Source organism: Schistocerca americana, chromosome 3 (assembly GCF_021461395.2).
Source record: "Schistocerca americana isolate TAMUIC-IGC-003095 chromosome 3, iqSchAmer2.1, whole genome shotgun sequence".
Taxonomy (NCBI): Eukaryota; Metazoa; Arthropoda; class Insecta; order Orthoptera; family Acrididae; genus Schistocerca; species Schistocerca americana.
Genome location: NC_060121.1, coordinates 210,042,257 through 210,064,025, shown reverse-complemented (window position 1 = coordinate 210,064,025; position 21,769 = coordinate 210,042,257). Strand labels below are relative to the sequence as shown.

The following is a 21,769-nucleotide window of genomic DNA, read 5'->3' as shown; positions in this document are numbered from 1 at the left end:
CGTCAAGACCTTTGGAATCACCAGATGAACATGTTTCTTGTCCTTGCGTGTGGTAGTCAAAACTGTTTTTTCACACTGAACAACCGCCATTTCATAGTTTTAGGAGAAACTAATGACACTTTTGGACCGAGGATTTGAATATCTATTTTTGAAGCCCTAATGTCCTCGTGAAAACACGGAAATCTGATAAACAAACATCTGACTGTTTCAAAAGATATTTGAAACATGTTTTCGTTCCCAGTGAAGGAGAAAAATGTGTATTATTGTTAGATTCTTAGGGCTGCCAGTGTGAAAGAACAGTATATAGCATCGTTCATGAGGACAAGAGACTTGTTTACCTGGTGATCCCAAAGGACTCGACGGCACAGGTATAGATTTTCAGATCTAGCTCTGTTGAATGGGTTAGATGTCGATCTCCACTTAAGAAACAATATAATTAAGCTGCAGTCACTAGTGCATCATCAGTTCTTTTCGCCATGGCTTAGCAGTATACTGAAATATGTCTGATACAAATCAAGATATTTAGTGGATCACACACGACAATTTAACATCCTGCTAATTTTATTTTATTTTATTTTTTTTTTCTTCGTTGTGTTCTCCATCATGCACATTACGTGAACAAATTTCGTTCATTTCATGTGTTAGATGTTACAAAATGTTATGTTTTAAGCAGTAATTTACAGATTAATATTATAATGATGATATTGTATCATGATGACGAGTTATTATTTTCAATAACAAAATACACGTATGTGAACGAGCGAGGTGGCGAAGTGGCTAGCACACTGGACTCGCATTCGGGAGGACGACGGTTCAATCCCGAGTCCGGCCATCCTGATTTAGGTTTTCTGTGATTCTATTAAATCTCTCCGGGCTAATGACGGGACAGTTCCCTTGAAAGGGCCCGGCCGACTTCCTTCAACGTCCTTCCCTAATCCGATGAGACCGATGACGTCGCAGTTTGGTCTCTTCCCCCAAACAACCCCAACTCATCCACGTATGTGAAACGGTAAACTAAACCAAAAGAATAAAACGTAAAATAACAATTTAAACATAAAACAAAAAGGAGTATAATAAACAACTAGACTAATAAAGAATGTTTAGATATTTCAAGATTTTAAACATGGCTGAAACAGCAACTGTTGAAATTCTTCACGGTAAATGATGACTGCCAAAACAGTTGCAGGATAAAGATTCATTAAAAATTCAGTATATCTAAATATACCTTCATCAGAAGTAAAATACACTAAAATCACATCCTGCAATGGAGATTGATAAAACAATTGTGCCAAAGGCGTCGTCAGTAGTTAAAACATCATCTCCATTTATACAACACAATTATGGACAGTGGGTCGATGTTTAGGTATTTTAATAAGCTATGTTGCAAATACTCTGACAGCACATTGTATACAGTTTATTTTCCGGAAATAGTACTTCAGAAAACAGCTTTATTACACATGGGTGTGAGTAGCTTGAAAGCTTCTTTAATTTAAGTTGTAACAAAATTTTCCATTTTTTAAAACTAATTAATGGTGGTAGGGTGGTTTGGAAAATTTCAAATTATTACAGAATTCCATTATACAGTTTTCAAGAACGTTAATTACATATCAATTTTTATATGAGGACCAAAGATATTCTCTCCAATCCAACAATGCCACGTTACCTTTTGGGATGTGTTTCAACACTTAAAAGTGAACTTGGGCACAAAAAAAGAAATATGTATTGCACTATTTCGCCTCTTCTGCACACCCGCTAAGTTTCATCGAGATTGGTTACTGACGCTTGGAAATCCTCCTTGGACTGACCTGTTCGGTCACACGAAAGCGAGCGTTTTGGGTCTATGTGTACGCCCCCGACTGGCGAAGTAAACTAGCTCCTTCATGAGTGGACTGCACTTTCTGAGCACTCTTCCAACGGATCTCTGTCTAGCATCTGGCACTCCTACAATTAATTTTATGTGGTCATTCCACTACAAAAATGTCCGTGTCTTTATATACAGGTACTTAGCAGACGTGACTGTTTACAGTGACTTTTCGACAGTCGCGCAATTATACAGTAACGGGTCTTCATAAGCAACGCAGTAGATTTATTTATGTTGCCGGTTAACTGAAAATCCTCGCACCAAGCGCCGATCCTCTGATGATCTTTATGCATTACGTTACAATTTTCTAGAGCAGCGAGTTCATCGTAGACAACAGCATCATCCACGAACAGCTCATTTATCCTCTACTAGGTCCTTAGGAGTGTTCAGTGCATTGTGTGTCCAGCCACACTTGTACTCTGCCCAGCACTAAAGTCTGATGTTAGTTCCGCCACAGATTGCCTCCTGTCTTGTTTTAGCAGTCTGACCAACATATGACGTCCGACAACTGTAATGAGGCAATCCATCTCAGCACTCCTCTAACGCCGTCAAGTCGTACGGTTTCCGAATTCCTAGTGCCGAGCCTCTGGGCCATTACAATCTGCCCTCGGTCAAACTCAGATCGTGCACATTCCCCATTCTAAACATGGAAAGCTTGCTCGTCGATACTACATGCACCATGCATGTGTCTGACTGGGAGTCATTCCTGTCCAAGTAAGGCTACTATCGCCAGACGGGTTTATATCGATAGTGGGCGGGCGATCATTATGTTCTCACTGGTCACTGTATCTCTGAATGGGTACTTACCAGAATTGATGTATTCTAGTGGGACTGATGTGGTTGTTTCAGAACTAAAGCTGTGTGCGTCCCTCCTCCCCCTTCCGTGGGCGTAGCCGTCTGGGGGAGGCATGGGGCGGCCGTTGGCGTCCTTGGGAGGCTCCGGGGGTGAAGAGCTGTTACTGCTGCGGCGATGCCTCAGGAGCTGCGCCCAGCCTGCAACCAAAGGACTCTCGGTAGTTCGTCAAACAGCAGCGGGACGTGTCTTGTAATGCAAAAATCATTCAGATTTGAATGTTGCTGAGCCAGCTATGGAGAGATGTTGACAATTACTGGGAGCCATGAAAAAAAAAAGGATCTGAGCACACACTGGTGCGAAAAACACAATTACAGCCACCACGAGAGTCAACCGTACTATGCATATTCTTTCTTGAATCTTTCTGTCTTTAATTTGATCTGTTAGGTTGAAGCTGCCTTTTATGTAATGTGCGATTTTGAAGGCTTAATAATTGTTAACACACTGTCGCAAAAGATCGCAGCACAAATGAAATAATCAATGCAATGAAATTTCGGGAATATAAATGTCTAGACAAGATATTCAAATGACAAATGATTAACAAGTGAGCCGTGTGCGGCTCGCGTTGATGCCGTTCGTAGCTTGGCATCTTGTAATAGCGATAGTGGTGTCTCGTTTTCATAGAGTGTTTACTGGCGCCACTACGTTTGCTGTCCTTGTCTGTCCGTGAGTGTCAGCAGCAGCGCTTATCGATAGCGCGTGCTGCAGTACCAGCTTGGGAACGGCCTCTAGTATTTCCGGGTCGTCGTGTGTCGGGCTAGGGAGTTGCGTCGGAGTAGCGGTGAGGTCCGGACAGCAAGGACTCGCCCGACCGCTGGCGACACGCATTCACTGTCCGACGGAAGGATGTGGTCGCGAGAGTGCACGACCACGTCAAGCGCCGGGTTCAGCGAGTTTTGGTTGAATGGACCGTGATATTCGAGTAGCGCAACTTTCAGTTGTTTGTTTGTGTGTGTGTGTGTGTGTGTGTGTGTGTGTGTGTGTGTCCGCCCGTCGAAGTAACCTCATGGCAATAAGTTGTCTGCCGAATATTTGTACTGGGATCTTTTTCGTGCCTGACTTGAATGGGGACGACCGTTGGTCGGTCGTTCGGTCGGTCGTCGCAGCGGACGACGTGCATTTGTTCTTCCGACCGCTTCCGGCTTGTTTGTGCCGACTTTTAATTCGTCCGTGTTGTTTGACAGTGTGAGTTGCTGGTGTAATTGCTTTCCTGGATCCGTGTGTATCTTGCGGTTTTGAATGAGCAGTTATTTTAATGCTGTCTGCGTACTGGATTTGGTGGAGAGTTGCGAACGGAAATCAGATCGGTTGGCGCGCGGCAGCGAACAGGTCCGTGCAGCGCAAGCCGGAGCCTATTGTAGCCGTATTTCCCTATTTGTTATTCATCATTGTATTTAGTATTATTCTTATTAGTGAAGTGCAACCAGCGGTATTTTCTGCCTTGTGGCCGCTAACGCCCCAGTTACCTGCCCTGGATGTTAGTGTACTTTTCTGGCAGTGTACCTTTCCTCGTCTTGTTGATGCTGTCCAACACGTCGTGTAGTTTGACAGCCTCTTGCATAGTACTGTGCATATTTTTGGGGAGGTCTACCTTGGTTCTAGTGTCTTGTTTTCTCAAGACGTGGTGCTGTCTGTCTCTTCGCCCTTGCTTAAAAATATTCCATCGTCGTATTGGTGATCGGACGTTAGGCGGATTGGTTAGTCGGTCGATCAGCGCTTAAGCTGCCCCTAGCTTCAGTTTCCATCCTGTTACGTGAGTATAGCTCTTGACTGCCTGTCTCATTTTACCTTGAGTTACCTTCGCAGGCCGACCCTTGGAACACTTGCAGAGAACCGCTTGTCCTGATTACTTAGACTGTGATGTTTGTTTTAAGGATATCTGTAATTTTCTAATTATTGTTGGTGTGGCCTTCAGCCGAGAAATAATTTCACTTTTTTCGTGATAAGGCCTTCAGCCATCTTACAGTAAGTTTTTTTAAGCAAGTTATTTATTTTAAATGTGCTATTTGGATTCTGACTTCTAATTCAGGACTTCAGTCGTTTGTTGTTTGAGGTTATTGTTGGTGGCCTTCGGCCCCAAAATTGTCGAATTTTTTGTGATAAGGCCTTCAGCTGTTGCACAGTCAGTTATGTTTTTTTAAGAGATTGTTTTAAAATTTTAATTTCTTGAAATAAAGTTTACGTATTTGTTGTGGAGCCGAGAGTAACTGATTATGGCCCCATCCACAATCGAATCCTTATCCTGCCCCATCCTGATAAACCAGCTCTCAGCAAGATCACAGGTTGATGCAAGCGCGAGATAAACCATTTGAAGTGTGAAATGGTGGTACATTAATAGTCGGTGTAATCGCTAGAACGTTGAGTTCAAAGATGCAAACGTGCGTGCGTTGTGTTGTATAGATGCAGATTGTCAGTTTGTGGACTTCCGTGCCTGTTGGATATAGCCGGTCAATAAGAGACGCTTAATGCTGGTCGTAGGTGGTGCTGGATCTGTCCTCCCATGATGTGCTCCACTGCAGACAGACCTGGTGACTGAGCAACTCAAGACAACATGTCGTCACTCTGTAGAGCATGTTGCGTTACGACACCAGTATGTGGTCGAGCTTTATCTAGTTGGAACACATCCCCTGGAATACTGTTGATGCCGGCCGAAGTGGCCGTGCGTTTAAAGGCGCTGCAGTCTGGAACCGCAAGACCGCTACGGTCGCAGGTTCGAATCCTGCCTCGGGCATGGAAGTTTGTGATGTCCTTAGGTTAGTTAGGTTTAACTAGTTCTAAGTTCTAGGGGACTAATGACCTCAGCAGTTGAGTCCCATAGTGCTCAGAGCCATTTGAACCAACCAATACTGTTGATGAATGGCAGCACAACAGATCAAATCACCAGACTGACATACAAGATTACTGTTAGGCTGCGTATGATACCCACGAGAGTATTCCTGATATAATACGAAATCACACCCCAGACCATAGGTGTAAGTCCAACCTGTATAGCACGCAGACAGGTTGGCTGCAAGATCTCAGTCGGCCTCCATCTAACCAACACACGGCTGTCACTACCAGCAAGGCAGAACCGGCTTTCATCAGGTAACACAAGAGACCTCCACCCTGTCCTCAAATAAGCTCTCGTTTGACACCATTGGAGTCACAGATGGCGGTGTTTTGAGGTCATTGGAATGCACGTTGCAGGGCTTCTGGCTCAGAGCTGTCCTTGAAAGTAACCGATTTTTAACAGTTCGTTGTGTAACTGTGCTGCCGTTGCAGATGCAATACGTTGCACCAGAGCCATACGCCGAACACGACGGTCTCCCTCTCGGTTGTGCTACGTGGCCGTCTGGAGCCCGGTCTTTTTTTGACTGTATATTCTCGTCAACACCGCAGCTAGCAGTCATGAACAGTGGCTACATTCCTGCCAAGTCTTTCTGCAGTATTGTAGAAGGAACATGCAGCCTCTTGTAGACATTCATACAACATCATTCAAACATACTGAGGTGTTGATGGCGGCGTCTTTGTCACCTTAAAGGCGTTTTTACCTTACATCAACTCACCACGTCCGATCGCAAAGGAAACTAACGCCCACGACCATTACAGCGAGTATTCAAAGCCAACCTCATTGTGTTGCTACTATCGCCACACACGTTTGAGACTGGTGCCAAATATGAAATCATATTTTAGATCCAGAAATACGCATGCCAACTTCCGTTTATGTCACGCAACTCCTTCTTGGTGTTTCGATTTTTTTTCCGTCAGTGTTGAGCTGTGGCGACTGGCGCTAGGGTGTTCGATTTGCATCGCTGATATCGATAGTCGGCTGTCCTGCTATCTCTGACTGCTCCCCCGGCGGGTTTTCCGGGTGAACGTGTGACGAGGGAGTCTCCGGTCGGCGTTCAACGAGCCACCTTGTGTTGAAAACAAGCCCACGACCCTAACCGTGGTGCATCGGCCTCGCCGTGCTCGCCGCCCTTGGCCTTTGGTGCGCGCCGGATGTACTGTGCCGATCATTGGGCGCTTTGACGTTCAAAATTGTTTTGGATCAGTCGTCTCACGCTGAACAGCTTTCCAGCTCGTAACTTGCAAGCTCCAAGTTACGTATCACTTTTATTCTGCGTTTAACTAACAAGATTGTTGAAACTTATTGTGGCATGGGTAGCTGCCGGAGATGATTCTGAACTTGGTTCCACAGCGGGTATTTTCAAAAAATGTTCAAATGTTTGTGAATCTTATGGGACTTAACTGCTAAGGTCATCAGTCCCTAAGCTTACACACTACATAAGCTAAACTATCCTAAGGACAAACACACACACCCATGCCCGAGGGAGGACTCGAACCTGCGCCGGGACCAGCTGCGCAGTCCATGACTGCAGCGCCTTACACCGCTCGGCTAATCCCGCGCGGCATGGGTATTTTAAGGAGGCTGATGTTCCGCATTCCGTTTTTGACCATCCGTGGAGTGTTTTAAGTGGTTTTCACGCAAATTTTAAGTTGTTTTAGGACATGTTGTTCGCTTTGGGACTGGCTGCGGTTGTGTACGTGCCGGGCAGCTATAGAGTTAATGGTTTAATCATTTGTCAGGGCAGCATTTGGTATGTTTATTTAATCTTGAAAGTGCCTTCAGCCAACTGGAAGTGATCTCTAAGTTTCCGGCTAATTTACTGAGAGACGGGCAATGTTAGAGTATTGCTCCTTAAGAACTGACGGCGTGCTGATTTGACATTGTTTTCATTGCTATCTATTTGTGCTGGTGGGCATTTGTTAAGACTGCTCGTTCCCTGGCGTTGGCGCGGTTATCGATTCTTGTCAGGACCGGTCACTGTAGGGCCGGTCGGATTGTACATAAATGTATACCGCCTGCTATGTGACCCTGTGTACAAGCCGTGGGGAGTGAACGCTCGTATTGCGCGCCGGCCCTAGCGTTATTGCTTCCAAACACTGCCATTGGACTTAACACTGTTCTCTAAAGTTAAGTGCAATTTGAGAATCATTCAGAGTCATTATGTCCGTTAATTAAGTGAGGCCACCTTGTTAATATTGACTTTTCTGTAAGTCATTTTATTGTTCTCTAAAGTTAAGTGCAATCTGAGAATCATTCAGAGTCATTATGTCCGTTAGTTAACTGAGGCCACCTTGTTAATATTGACTTTTCTGTAAGTCATTTTATTGGTTGAGTTATTGCTAGTCCTTCTTATTTAATCACTTGTGTATCTTTAATGAACGTGCAACTTGTATTATTCCTGTATCCAAGGTTTGCGATCTTGGTTGGCCCACTTGGTATTTTTAGTATAAGCATGTTTCACTGTCGACCTTTATCTGGGCAGTTCAGCTCTATTAAGCTTTAATATCTCTTTGTTCTTTATGAAGTTGTGGTATTACGTGGCTGTGTAACTTTGAATTGGAAGTGTATGGTGTTACTACTCTTTTGAGATATGGTTAAACAAGAACGATTGTTTGTGATTGATTATTCACAGTGCCTACTATCAATGATTTTGGTTGCGGCCGCAAAATAATATGATTCTTATTCATGTTTATGTAATTCAATCAAAGTGAAGATTTGTATATTGTATCAGTAAGAGGGCAAATGTCCGAATTGAAGTTTATAATAAAATCTCTTTTGAGTCAAATTAAAATTGTAAAACAATCACAAGCTTGTCCAACACCAGTGATCCCGGGCTTCCCATTCCCTTTAAATAACTGTGGTGAGATTGTAATTTTGATTTTCTAAAGAATTGGGTAGTGCCACGGTCCAAGTGTACTTTGAGTTAGTTATGTTGCAAGTTCTTTAACCTCTTCCGTTTGTTACACTGAATTTACTTACTTGATATTTTTTTTGTGTGATCTATGACCTCTAGATTTTAAGCATGTAATGTTTATCATTAGTTTTTCAGCTGCTCGGACTTTTTTGTTTCTTACTGTACTTCAAAATTTCCCCTAAAATGCGTTTGAAAGGAGATTCTAAGATCGAGCAACATTCAAGAAAAATGTAGTACAGCCAATAAATTTAAACCGGTTGCATATGTGGAAACTTGACAAGTAAATTACTTTTTTAAAGTAAACAAGAGTCCATTCAAAAATTGGATGCACGGAAAGCAGAATATCAAATAGGATGCGAACTGACAGAAAGCGACCACCACGAGATGAAAGCGTTTGCCTGTAAAAGCAGTCATGTTGTAACAATCCGAGTCTCACTTTCTAGACCGCACAAAGTCGTGAAATCCAAGGCGTGCCTCGGTCAATGTGCTCCACGTATTATCGACGCAAGCAATCCTAATGAGCGGACACTGTTTCCGAAGGAACTGCAAATACGCACCTTCGAATCAGCTCTGTGCGCTCTGTGAAGCATATTTTTTAAAAATAAGTATCGTCAGTCTAGCTCCCCAGAGAGACAACAGGGAAACGAGCAGGTGCGAGACTGAGATCTGTGTTTGGAGAGTCTGTTAGTGCGACAGTGGTCTTACACGAGCGGGTGCGTTGTGAACTAAGACGGCTCATGAGAATCCGTCAGTATAGGAATGGGTAATGCTCAGCTGTTTAATTGTTTTCGTGATTGCTGCCGGTGTTTCCAGTCATGAACAGTGTTGGAGTGTATATAACTTTATTTCAGGCGCAGCCGGGGGGATTCAGGTGAGCAGTGGTTATTAGGACACCGTTTTCTGAGGACAGCCGTGTAAGATTTGGTACACCTCCTAAACAGCAAAGAATTTCTTCACAAATTCCGTATCACTTCGGTCTCGGTCACAGATAATTAAAGGAGATATTTAAGTACTTAATTTTCAAGTACACTGTGGGAGAATAAAATACCAACACCAGAAAGATAGAAAATATTAAAATTTTATTTTGTGCTTATACGGTCTAGAAGGAAGAATTGTAGATGGTTTGGGAGTGTACAGCGTGTGAAATCTGATACACAGAGCTGTCACTACTGGCAGAAACGACGGCTCTAGGGTGGCTGGGAGTCGGGTGTAACCGAGCTCGAATGACACAGATACGTCATTCCATGTTGATTGAACTCTATGCCAAGTTCATCAGTCATAGTAAATGAAGAGTGGTGGCATGCAAGTCTATCTGCAGGTCATGGCCAAACAAAAACATAACGCAGCACGTAGGAATTATCTGAATGGGGACGGCAATCAGCACAGGTGATGTAGATGTACAGACAAACAAAGTATTACAATGCCAAAAAATTGGATGATTTATTCAAGAGAAAGAGCTTCACAAACTGAGCAAGTCAATCACGCGTGGGTTCACCTCTGCCCCTTTATGTAAACTGTTATACGGCTTGCCACTGATTGACATACACTACTGGCCATTAAAATTACTACACCACGAAGATGACTTGCTAAAGACGCGAAATTTAACCGACAGGAAGAGGATGCTGTGATATGCAAATGATTAGCTTTTCAGAGCATTCACACAACGTTGGCGCCGGTGGCGACACCTACAACGTGCTAACATGAGGAAAGTTTCCAACCGATTTATCATACACAAACAGCAGTTGACCTCGTGTAAGGAGGAGAAATGCGTACCATCACGTTTCCGACTTTGATAAAGGTCGGATTGTAGGCTACCGCGATTGCGGTTTATCGTATCGCGACATTGCTTCTCGCGTTGGTCGAGATCCAATGACTGTTAGCAGAAAATAGAATCGGTGGGTTCAGGAGGGTAATAAGGAACGCCGTGCTGAATCCCTCGTATCACTAGCAGTCGAGATGACAGGCATCTTATCCCCATGGCTGTAACGGATCGTGCAGCCACGTCTCGATCCCTGATTCAACAGCTGGGGACGTTTGCAAGACAACAACCATCTGCACGAACAGTTCGACGACGTTTGCAGCAGCATGGACTATCAGCTCGGAGACCATGGCTGCGGTTATCCTTGACGCTGCATCACAGACAGGAGCGCCTGCGATGGTGTACTCAACGACGAACCTGGGTGCACGAATGGCAAAACGTCATTTTTTCGGAGAAATCCAGGTTCTGTTTACAGCATCACGATGGTCGCATCCGTGCTTGGCGACATAGCGGTAAAGGCACATTGGAAGCGTGTATTCGTCATCGCCATACTGGCGTATCACCGGCGTGATGGTATGGGGTGCCATTGGTTACACGTCTCGGTCACCTCTTGTTCACGTTGACGGCACTTTGAACAGTGGACGTTACATTTCAGATGTCTTACTACCCATGACTCTACCCTTCATTCGATCCCCGCGAAACCCTACATTTCAGCAGGATAATGCACGACCGCATGTTGCAGGTTTCTGGATACAGAAAATGTTCGACTGCTGCCCTGGCCAGCACATTCTCCAGATCTCTCACCAATTGAAAACGTCTGGTCAATAGTGGCCGAGCAAGTGGCTCGTCACAATAAGCCAGTCACTACTCTTGATGAATTGTGGTATGGCCGGCTGTTTCAGTTGCCGCACCACCTCGATCTTGTTTTATAAGAGGTCGCAAAATTTTCCGTACTGTTGGCCGTGGGATGGACACTGCACAGGTAGTAGCACTCGCCGGTGCACGTGCTGCATTGACAGTTATAGAGTTATAGCAGCAGCAACCTCGTCAACAATTTCCACCGATGTAGGACGTCTTCCTCTTTCAGGTGCCACACCAAACACACCCATGTTTTCGAATTCCGTTCTTATCTCCTTTAAACCACTTAATGACATCTGGCCTCTCCTCTGGCTCTTTAGTCGGCGTTACTCTTTCAGTGCAGCGCTGTAATTGCTGCTGTGCACATAAAACAATCTCACTAAGAGCGTACGGTCCCTCTTCTCGGTATCCTTACTGTTCATTCACGTTATCGCTTTTCAAATGACAGCGTGGGTGTCATATCGTCATACAAAGACGGTACACAGCCAGATTTCCACCCGGTTGCCGAAATTGGAACTAATTTTTTCCAGTGTAAATAGGTTACGCATTTGCAAATCTACCAATTTTTGCTGCCATACGGTAATTACAACCCATGATTGTCCTCCGTGAGTAACTACGATTTAATTACAACTACCCGGTAATACCCAAATACGACCAAGTGTATTGGCACAATAGTACAAACAATGGAAATAATTGTTTGTGAACAGAGCACACACGTAAGCTTGACTTGGAGTTCTGTGATTTCACTTATTAACAAACGTCCATCCATAAAAGATTCTGACCATCCTTGAAACTACACTCCTGGAAATGGAAATAAGAACACCGTGAATTCATTGTCCCAGGAAGGGGAAACTTTATTGACACATTCCTGGGGTCAGATACATCACATGATCACACTGACAGAACCACAGGCACATAGACACAGGCAACAGAGCATGCACAATGTCGGCACTAGTACAGTGTATATCCACCTTTCGCAGCAATGCAGGCTGCTATTCTCCCATGGAGACGATCGTAGAGATGCTGGATGTAGTCCTGTGGAACGGCTTGCCATGCCATTTCCACCTGGCGCCTCACTTGGACCAGCGTTCGTGCTGGACGTGCAGACCGCGTGAGACGACGCTTCATCCAGTCCCAAACATGCTCAATGGGGGACAGATCCGGAGATCTTGCTGGCCAGGGTAGTTGACTTACACCTTCTAGAGCACGTTGGGTGGCACGGAATACATGCGGACGTGCATTGTCCTGTTGGAACAGACAGTTCCCTTGCCGGTCTAGGAATGGTAGAACGATGGGTTCGATCACGGTTTGGATGTACCGTGCACTATTCAGTGTCCCCTCGACGATCACCAGTGGTGTACGGCCAGTGTAGGAGATCGCTCCCCACACCATGATGCCGGGTGTTGGCCCTGTGTGCCTCGGTCGTATGCAGTCCTGATTGTGGCGCTCACCTGCACGGCGCCAAACACGCATACGACCATCATTGGCACCAAGGTAGAAGCGACTCTCATCGCTGAAGACGACACGTCTCCATTCGTCCCTCCATTCACGCTGTCGCGACACCACTGGAGGCGGGCTGCACGATGTTGGGGCGTGAGCGGAAGACGGCCTAACGGTCCGCGGGACCGTAGCCCAGCTTCATGGAGACGGTTGCGAATGGTCCTCGCCGATACCCCAGGAGCAACAGTGTCCCTAATTTGCTGGGAAGTGGCGGTGCGGTCCCCTACGGCACTGCGTAGGATCCTACGGTCTTGGCGTGCATCCGTGCGTCGCTGCGGTCCGGTCCCAGGTCGACGGGCACGTGCATCTTCCGCCGACCACTGCCGACAACATCGATGTACTGTGGAGACCTCACGCCCCACGTGTTGAGCAAATTGGCGGTACGTCCACCCGGCCTCCCGCATGCCACTATACGCCCTCGCTCAAAGTCCGTCAACTGCACATACGGTTCACGTCCACGCTGTCGCGGCATGCTACCAGTGTTAAAGACTGCGATGGAGCTCCGTATGCCACGGCAAACTGGCTGACACTGACGGCGGCGGTCCACAAATGCTGCGCAGCTAGCGCCATTCGACGGCCAACACCGCGGTTCCTGGTGTGTCCGCTGTGCCGTGAATGTGATCATTGCTTGTACAGCCCTCTCGCAGTGTCCGGAGCAAGTATGGTGGGTCTGACACACCGGTGTCAATGTGTTCTTTTTTCCATTTCCAGGAGTGTAGATACAGTGAATGTCACTTAAGAAACAAAATCAACATGTAACATGTGTTGTACTCAACGTAAAGTACAGATTCCTATGACTGTACTCACCCATAGTGAGACAAAGGACACGTAACTCAACAAATTACGTCAGAGCAAACGCAACTTCCGTCAGTCGTTGAAATGCCGTCACTCACAACACACGTGGTGGAAATATGCGGCAAATGAGTCCCAGCGAGTCGTCACAACAACACGGAAACGGTGGCTTTACCATTTCCGTTTCATGAAGGTCGGCGTCCTTGCGTGACCTCAAGCACCTAACACATCATGATTACTATCTTGCATAGTGTCATTAGTCATCCCGTAATTTTGTAGACCATTAACGTTATATCCTAACTGCGACAGAGAAATTGCCTGTATCTACTCGCGGACCAGATTCTGAAGGACCATGTCTATTTATAGGCCGAAGCGGCGCCTATGCTGCATACTCACAAGAACGGCATATACTCGTGACGCATTTATTTTGGTAAGAGTATTTCAACGATGTAATGCAGCAATGTTTAGTCCAGGTTATGGCAGGTTACATTAAGTCATGATAGGTATAAAATAAACAATACACAACAAAAGGTATACCTTAAGATGTTTGAACACCACTTCATCTTTGTGAACAATTTTTCTTCTTGGATACTGTGAGGCAAAACTCTTCTACTGCAAGCTCTTGGATTTTCATCTTCTGAAAGGTGGTTGTATGAACGTAAACAAGAAAAAAAACAGTAAACGTAGCTCTAAAGTGCGCACCTTAAGTGACATGAGCACTGTTCCGTATTCGCTACTATTAAACAAATCTCTTCTGCTGAACAGGTGTTCATAGCTCTTAAAATATGCATTTTATAGCCAATGTTTACTAGACAATTCTTTCTTCTTTTGGTCCACACTGCATCCTTCCGAAATACGGAAAGCAATGAGCTAGCAGTAGAAGAGATTTGTTTCACAGTATCGAAGAAGAAAAAAGTGTTCACAAAGCTTAAGACATTTATTATTTGCGTCAAATGATCGTTTGTGTCACCTTCTTGAAAATTGACCATCCCTCTACAACGGCGGATCATTATTGTGATACAATGAATTTCAATGAGGTACCGTTCAGTTACTCACGCGACTCGAAGGAGAAGACCTGTCTTTTAAGAGAGAAGAAAATTAAATGAAATATGAATCTGTTACTCACTTAAACTAAAGAATCCCTTACAACAGCAGCTTAAAGACTTCACACGGATCTAATAATACAGTAAACCGTCAAAAGTATTCACTAAAGCTATCTTTTCCATTTTGACGGCGAGTCGTCAAACACATCACTCCCTGTTTCATCCTGGCTATGTAGTTGATTATTTCTGATTTTTCGGTAGCTGGACGTAACGTAACCTACTTTAGATCACTGCCTAATGAGCATATCATGTGTGAGTATACGAGAATAAAATATTCATTTTTCTTTTGTTTGAATTTTTGGGGAGGCTTCGAATATTCACAAATTCAGTTCAAGCCTGCCGTTGACTCTGCCAATAAACATTACACTCTTTACGCGTCCAAGAAATAAAATGGTGTGTACGTGCGTGTGTGTGTGTGTGTGTGTGTGTGTGTGTGTGTGTGTGTGTGTGTGTGTGTGTGTGTATGGGGGAGGGAATTGGCCGTTTCCTTGTGTTCTGGGGCAAGGTCGACGCTGTCAATCCTCTAGTACAGTGAACTATTCTGGAAAGTCTTCTGTAAGACGATCAGGTGTGAAAAAAATGGTTCAAATGGCTCTGAGCACCATGGGACTTAACTTCTGAGGTCATCAGTCCCCTAGAACTTAGAACTACTTAAACCTAACTAACCTAAGGACATCACACACAGCTATGCCCGAGGCAGGATTCGAACCTGCGACCATAGCAGTCGCGCAGTTCCAGACTGTAGCGCCTAGAACCACTCGGCCATCCCAGCCGGCTAGATGTGAAAAAATAAATACATAAAAAACCAAAAACTCCAACCTCTAAGGTCTGTGGCGAGCCTGTAGAATGGATGGTCGCTGAATCGGAAAAACCTTTCTGGCACTTTCCACGACCTAGTCTAAGCTCACCGCACAAAATGTCGAGTACAATCCATCAATGACTGGACGATCGGACAGAAGCCTACTCGGAAGTTATAGATCATCGTCCAAAGGCTGACTTAAACAGGAAACGTCGTTTAGTGAAATCTTAGAAGTGAACAGGCGGTTGTTGTAAATTGCATTTGCTATGTACTGTGAAGTTTTACTTTGATAATTAGCACTTAACCATTGAGGGCCTTTTTTTGCTTTATATTACAAGCTGTATTGCAGACTTAATCATTCAACTAGTCACAAAGATAAGTGAACATTTGAACTAAAAAAAATGGCTCTGAGCACTATGGGACTTAACTGCTGTGGTCATCAGTCCCCTAGAACTTAGAACTACTTAAACCTAACTAACCTAAGGACTTCACACACATCCATGCCCGAGGTAGGATTCGAACCTGCGACCGTAGCGGTCACGCGGCTCCAGACTGTAGCGCCTTGAACCGCACGGCCACTACAGCCGGCCCATTTGAACTCATTTGTTACTAATTTGTTGGAGTGTTGTAGAACCTTTATTCTCCTATCCTGTTATCTGAACCTGGCGCATAGCTTAGTAACCGTGGCAGGGAGAAATAGTCTTAGCGGTGTACTGCACCAGAAGCCGTTTCACGAACTCACAAACTCGGCCTACCGTAACTACAATGGCAACTCGGCACAGCAGTAGCGACGAGGCCTTTACAAGACTGGCTACGAGGGTTTGCAAAAGTTAGACACCCATTAATATAGCACACTGGTCTGTTTGGGACGCCGTTGATAGCGTGGAATTCGTACCAAACGATCATGTGATTCTCCACTGCAGACGTGAATCGTGGCAGTGACAGAATGATAGGATTGAGACATCGTATTTGGACGTGTCCATGACCGTACTGTGAATTACGTTGCCAGATTTCTTGATGTATTAGCACGGACTGTTCACTGTGACTACAGGGAAGGATGTACCAGTCGCAGATATGTAACACGGCCAGTCACTGTTCATTTATTTCCACAACGTGTTTCAAATGTTTAAACCTCCGTCATCAGATGGATTTACATTTGTTAGTATGACGTGTGTGTGTGTGTGTGTGTGTGTGTGTGTGTGTGTGTGTGTGTGTGTGTGTGTGTGTATGTGTGTGTGTGTCTTGTGTTACGACTTTTTGGAGGAATTTGTGGCACTGTCTGGTGGAGAAACAAAACACTGTTTCAGAACATGGTGGATGTAAAAAGATCCCAGTCGACGGAAACGGGAAGCAAGTGTGACGCTTGTCAATGTCAATGAAATTCACGAACAGCTTTGTAACTTAAAAGATGTTATTTTATTTGTACTTTGAAGGTTACCAGTTTCAGCATTTCACTATTTCATCTTCAAGCCCCATATGCATTTCTCCAAATAAACGAAAATGTCATATAGAAACATAAATCTCTGGATGTCGTGAATACAGCCATAGCACTAGTGTTTCATTCGAATACTTGATAGCAACAAAGCACACCTGCAGTCCAAGAAGCAATTTCATTGACATTGACAAGTACTTAACCAGGTGAAATCCCCTGTCCATGATGGGCCAACAGAGTTTGCGTGTCACGCTTTGTCAGTGGCAATGAGAGAGCTGTCAGTGAATCCAGATTCTGAACCAGTTTGCGAGCGAACATTGCGAACAGTGGATATTTGGAGTCCATATCTCTCAAGGGGCCACTGCTCATTGAGGAATATAAATCTGGACATCTCCAATGGCGCAAACAACACCGAAACTGGACAGTATCTGACTGGAGACGTGTAGCGTACTCCTACTACTCGTAATTTCGTCTGTTTCCAAATTATGCAAAGGAATCGATGCACCGATGACCCAACGAGACTTTTAACCCTTAGTATGGGGTGGGTGTATTTCAATCCTTCGGTGGTTCTGCAATGTTTGTGGGTGGTTCTCGTATCATGACGGGCCCGTTGATTGAGGGTACTGTGAACGTGAACCAGGATGTTTATTTCCACTTTCTCGGTGACCTAGTGTCGTCCCTTGTCTCACAACTCGATCTGTATTATGTACACGCTTCCGCCTTTGGGGTGTACAACAGTCGTGTCCCTGAAACTTCCTGGCAGATTAAAACTGTGTGCCGGATCGAGACTCGAATTCGGGACCTTCTCCTTTCGCGGGCAAGTGCTCTACCATCTGAGCGCCCCGTCCTCACAGCTTTGAAGAACAGTCAGGCATCCAATTACAGATCAACTGGACTGATAAATCAGACTATTAATCCAGCAGAAAATGGTTGGGACTGTTTGGAACAGCGAGTGAAACGTAGGTATGAACATCGCAGTAAGGCTGAAAATCTACGAGATCCAGTCATTAATGAGCGACTTCAGTTGAAAGTGGGATACCTGAAGAACCATGTGGGCTCTATTACTTGACCAGCTGACACCATTGTTGGGGTAACAACCGGTGTTACTCGCTGTCTTGTTTGGTTTGCTTATTAGCTTAGTATACACATAAAGGGCTCTGTCTGGGGTAACAACCGGTGTTACTCGCTGTCTTGTTTGGTTTGCTTATTAGCTTAGTATACACATAAAGGGCTCTGTCTGGGGTAACAACCGGTGTTACTCGCTGTCTTGTTTGGTTTGCTTATTAGCTTAGTATACACATAAAGGGCTCTGTCTGGGGTAACAACCGGTGTTACTCGCTGTCTTGTTTGGTTTGCTTATTAGCTTAGTATACACATAAGGGGCTCTGTCTGGATATCCACCATTTCTAAAGATATTCGCAAGGTGCAGATGGAACCTTCAAGCTCTTGGTCCGTGTCTAACGGCCTCCAGAGAGTCACTGACGTTCGGTAAACTTAGTACTTGGTGTAATCCCACAGGAAGAAATCCAGTGGTTATATGTTGGGTGATTCTGAAGGCCAATTTATGCGACCACCAAGTCCAATGCATCTTCCCGGAAATGTTGTATCCAAACAGGTACGAGCCTTTAACCCCAAAATGAGGTTTGTATGTGTGTACATAATAACTAGAATATGTATCCTGCACGTCAATTTAAAAGATATAAGTCTACATGTCATATTTTCTGCCTTATTCGCGTCTGTAATCAGGGAAAGGTTTCTGGGATACCCTGTACTTTGATGTTAAATGAAATAATTGTCAAATTTAGCCCCACTTCTGCACAACCCTCAGCTCGAACTTCACTCCACTTAACTGCTGCATGGTACCCCAATTGCATTTAAAATAAGGGGAATGTCCTACGTATTTTGGAAAATTCAAGACTCTGAAACTTGAGGAAACGAGGCGGATTGCTTATACTGATAATAACACAAAAACACAATAACACTAACTTCCGAAACTGCTTCGGATATAAAAACACCTATTGGACAGGCGACATCTCAACTCATCTGCAAATTGACTGGGCTAAGTCTTGGAGGTGCAACAGAAAATAGGTTATTACCTCTAAACCCATCGACACCTCCAGACAGCCCACAGATTATGCTGGGACTTCGCAAAACACGACGTCTTCTCCACTGGTAAATGAAGGATAAGCAGGAGAATATCACTTATGGTGAAAGCATCCCCAAGGGAAAACTTAACACAGTAAACTAAGGGCTAAGGGAATTCATGCCGAAGTCTTATGGTCATACAATTCTAGTACTTCCAGAAGATTCCAATTACTCTGCAGCAACTATGGTCTGCAATATCTGCTTGGGGAAACCCTCCATCCCCCAAAGTACCATCCTGACTCATTCGTCTCCAGAGACAGATCTTTTCTATGATAAAATGAAACGAGTACACAGATTAGCAGTCGAAAAATCAACAAGTTAGAATTCTTGTGAAGCAGCTGAGAGTCTCTCCATTGGTGGCGTCCTTGTAGTGCTGTCTCCAAAACGATCGTTTCAAAGACAATAATGTACCTATGCTAACGGATGATAGGTACTATGTAAAGGACACCTACAGCGGTAAAGGGTTAAAATTGATGTCGCCATATTTATTAGAACTAAATATAATTCAGCTGTTCCTTCATATGGTTTTTATGCAACCCACAACGCCTTCAAATATCACATACCTGAGTTTCATATTCTCTTGCAAGCTACGTACAAACTATTAGTCCTATATAAAAAATGAACAGGGCCATTATGTAGAAAATTTAATGCAGTTAAATTTCGTTCTGGGATACGTTCTCGCTAGAGGCCGGGAGGCCGTAGTTTTAGAATTATTCAAGAAATGACCTTCAATTTCGTTTTTCTAGAATAATTCGCAAACTGTGGCCTCCAGCGGAAACGTATCCAAACATAACATTTCAGTACATAAAATTTCCTAATTTTTTTCTGTAGGACAAGTAGTTTGCGTGTAGCAAGTAAGGGAATATGAAACTCTCACACGCGATTTTCGAAGGCATTGTGGGGTGATTAAAATCCATAGGTAGGGGCAGCTGAACCACACTGTATAGTACAGCATAAAGTACGTAAAAATATTTTGAACCTCCTGTTTTTAAAATTCTTATTGATATGTAGTTATGCAAAAACATTACAGCCGGTTATAATCACAATCTTCACTTTGAATTGTCCTAACTGAATGAGATTTTCACTCTGCAGCGGATTGTGCAAACACCACTCACGGTCCGTCCTCAGTCCTTTACTTCTGCCAGTACATCGTCGCCTAACTTACAAACTTCACAGAAGCTCTCCTACGAAAGTTGCAGGACTAGCACTACTGGAAGAAACGATATCGCGGAGACATGGCTTAGCCACAGCCTGGGGAATGTTTCCAGAATGAAATTTTCACTCTTCAGCGCAGTGTGCGCTGCCAGGAAGTTTCATATCAGCGCACACTCCTCTGCAGAGTGAAAATATCGTTCTGGAAACATCCCCCAGGCTATGGCTAAGCCGTGTCTCCGAAATATCTTTTCTTCCAATAGTGCTAGTTCTGCAAGATTCGCAGGAGAGCTTCTGTGAAGTTTGGAAGGTAGGAGACGAGGTACTGTCAGAAGTAAAGCTGTGGGGACGGGGCATGATCTCGTGTTTGGGTAGCTTAGACGGTAGAGCACTTGTCCGCCAAAGGCAAAGGTCTCGAGTTCAAATCTCGGTCTGGTACGTAGTTTTAATCTGTCCTATACCTTCCCCCTCCACAGCAACGAACGTTAAGAACGATTATCATTCTGCTACTCCATAACAAAAGACCTATTTACTGTCTGGTACAAGTCTCTCCACTCCAGAGGGAGATCAACGAGGTACTGAACAAGACGTGGCGGCTTATTATTGAATGTTTACAGCAAACGCCAATTGTCAGCTGGTGGATACTGATGGCACAGGATCTCCAGACACCTGCTGTGAGGTTGCCGTCGGTATAGAAAGAACAAATCTGGCCACTATGCATAGAAATACATTACATGATTGTGAAAACATGGGGTTCAGGCTGCTGTACAGCTTTTATCATTACTTTAGCTCACATGACTACTCGTGGGAAAGGTTCCCACAGCCGAACATTATGGTCTGATAATATAATTGCTTACAAACTTCAAACTACACTGAATGATGCTGATCTAGCACTTGTGAAAACGGACATACTTCACAAAAACTAGTATGAAATGTCATAAATTACTGTAATCGACACTATCTACTTCCAAGAATGAACTACTTGTTCATTCAGTGTGTTCTCACACTGACTCAGAGAGCAAAATTAAAGAGGTGGTTGTTTTAGTATGCGATCAAATCCCATTAATTGCTTTTAAATGGTCCAGAAATCCATCTAGTCACAAACACATGCAAGATGATCTCAGAAAGTCAATCATGACATTTTAAACCGCCTAGTTCCAAAATATAAAGCTCCTCAACTTAGCAAAATTCCAACGCTCGAACAGTCCTCAGATTTTCCTATTCCCCACTGCTGCATCACCGTAGTGATTCGCAGAAAATCAGCGAGGATCTATCACCAAAGTGACCGCAAATGTCTCTAAGTCTCCACTGGAACAATGAAACAGTCGCTTGCAAAATGTAGTCGCGAACACTCACGTTGACAAATTACTGATTGTGGTTCACTGGAGTCCAAAATCACAAGCAAAAGACCTCGAGTGCAGCTGCGTCGGTTTCTACCATTTTTGCTTTAAATTTGAAAAATGGCTCTCATTCAGAACAACACAACAATTAAATTTGGAACTTTGTGGATCAATCATTTTGTGACCTTATAAATCTAGTTTCAGTAATTCAATTACTACAGTAAAAAAACGGTATTTAATAGCCACATCTTAACATATTAAACAATAAAAACAAGCTGAATAACTAATGTCCGGTATAATTTGGCCTAAAGCGTTTTTATATTCTTGTTTTGAGGATGTCATCGGACCTTTCATTTGCTGCACCACATTTCAAATAAAAATTGATTTTATTTGTTGTCACTTCAAGTAACAAGTGATAGTACGACTAAATA

General features: G+C 44.1%; 1 protein-coding gene across 5 annotated transcripts in view; it reads right to left on the bottom strand.

Moving 5' to 3' along the window:
* Window positions 1–21,769, bottom strand: part of LOC124606861 (basic salivary proline-rich protein 3-like) — a 97,586-nt gene that overhangs the window by 62,658 nt on the left and 13,159 nt on the right. For all 5 annotated transcript variants that reach the window (XM_047138944.1, XM_047138946.1, XM_047138948.1 and 2 more), the window contains exon 3: window positions 2,669–2,854. In XM_047138944.1, coding sequence (XP_046994900.1) covers window positions 2,669–2,854 — 186 coding nt within the window. The remainder of the gene's footprint in view (window positions 1–2,668; window positions 2,855–21,769) is intronic.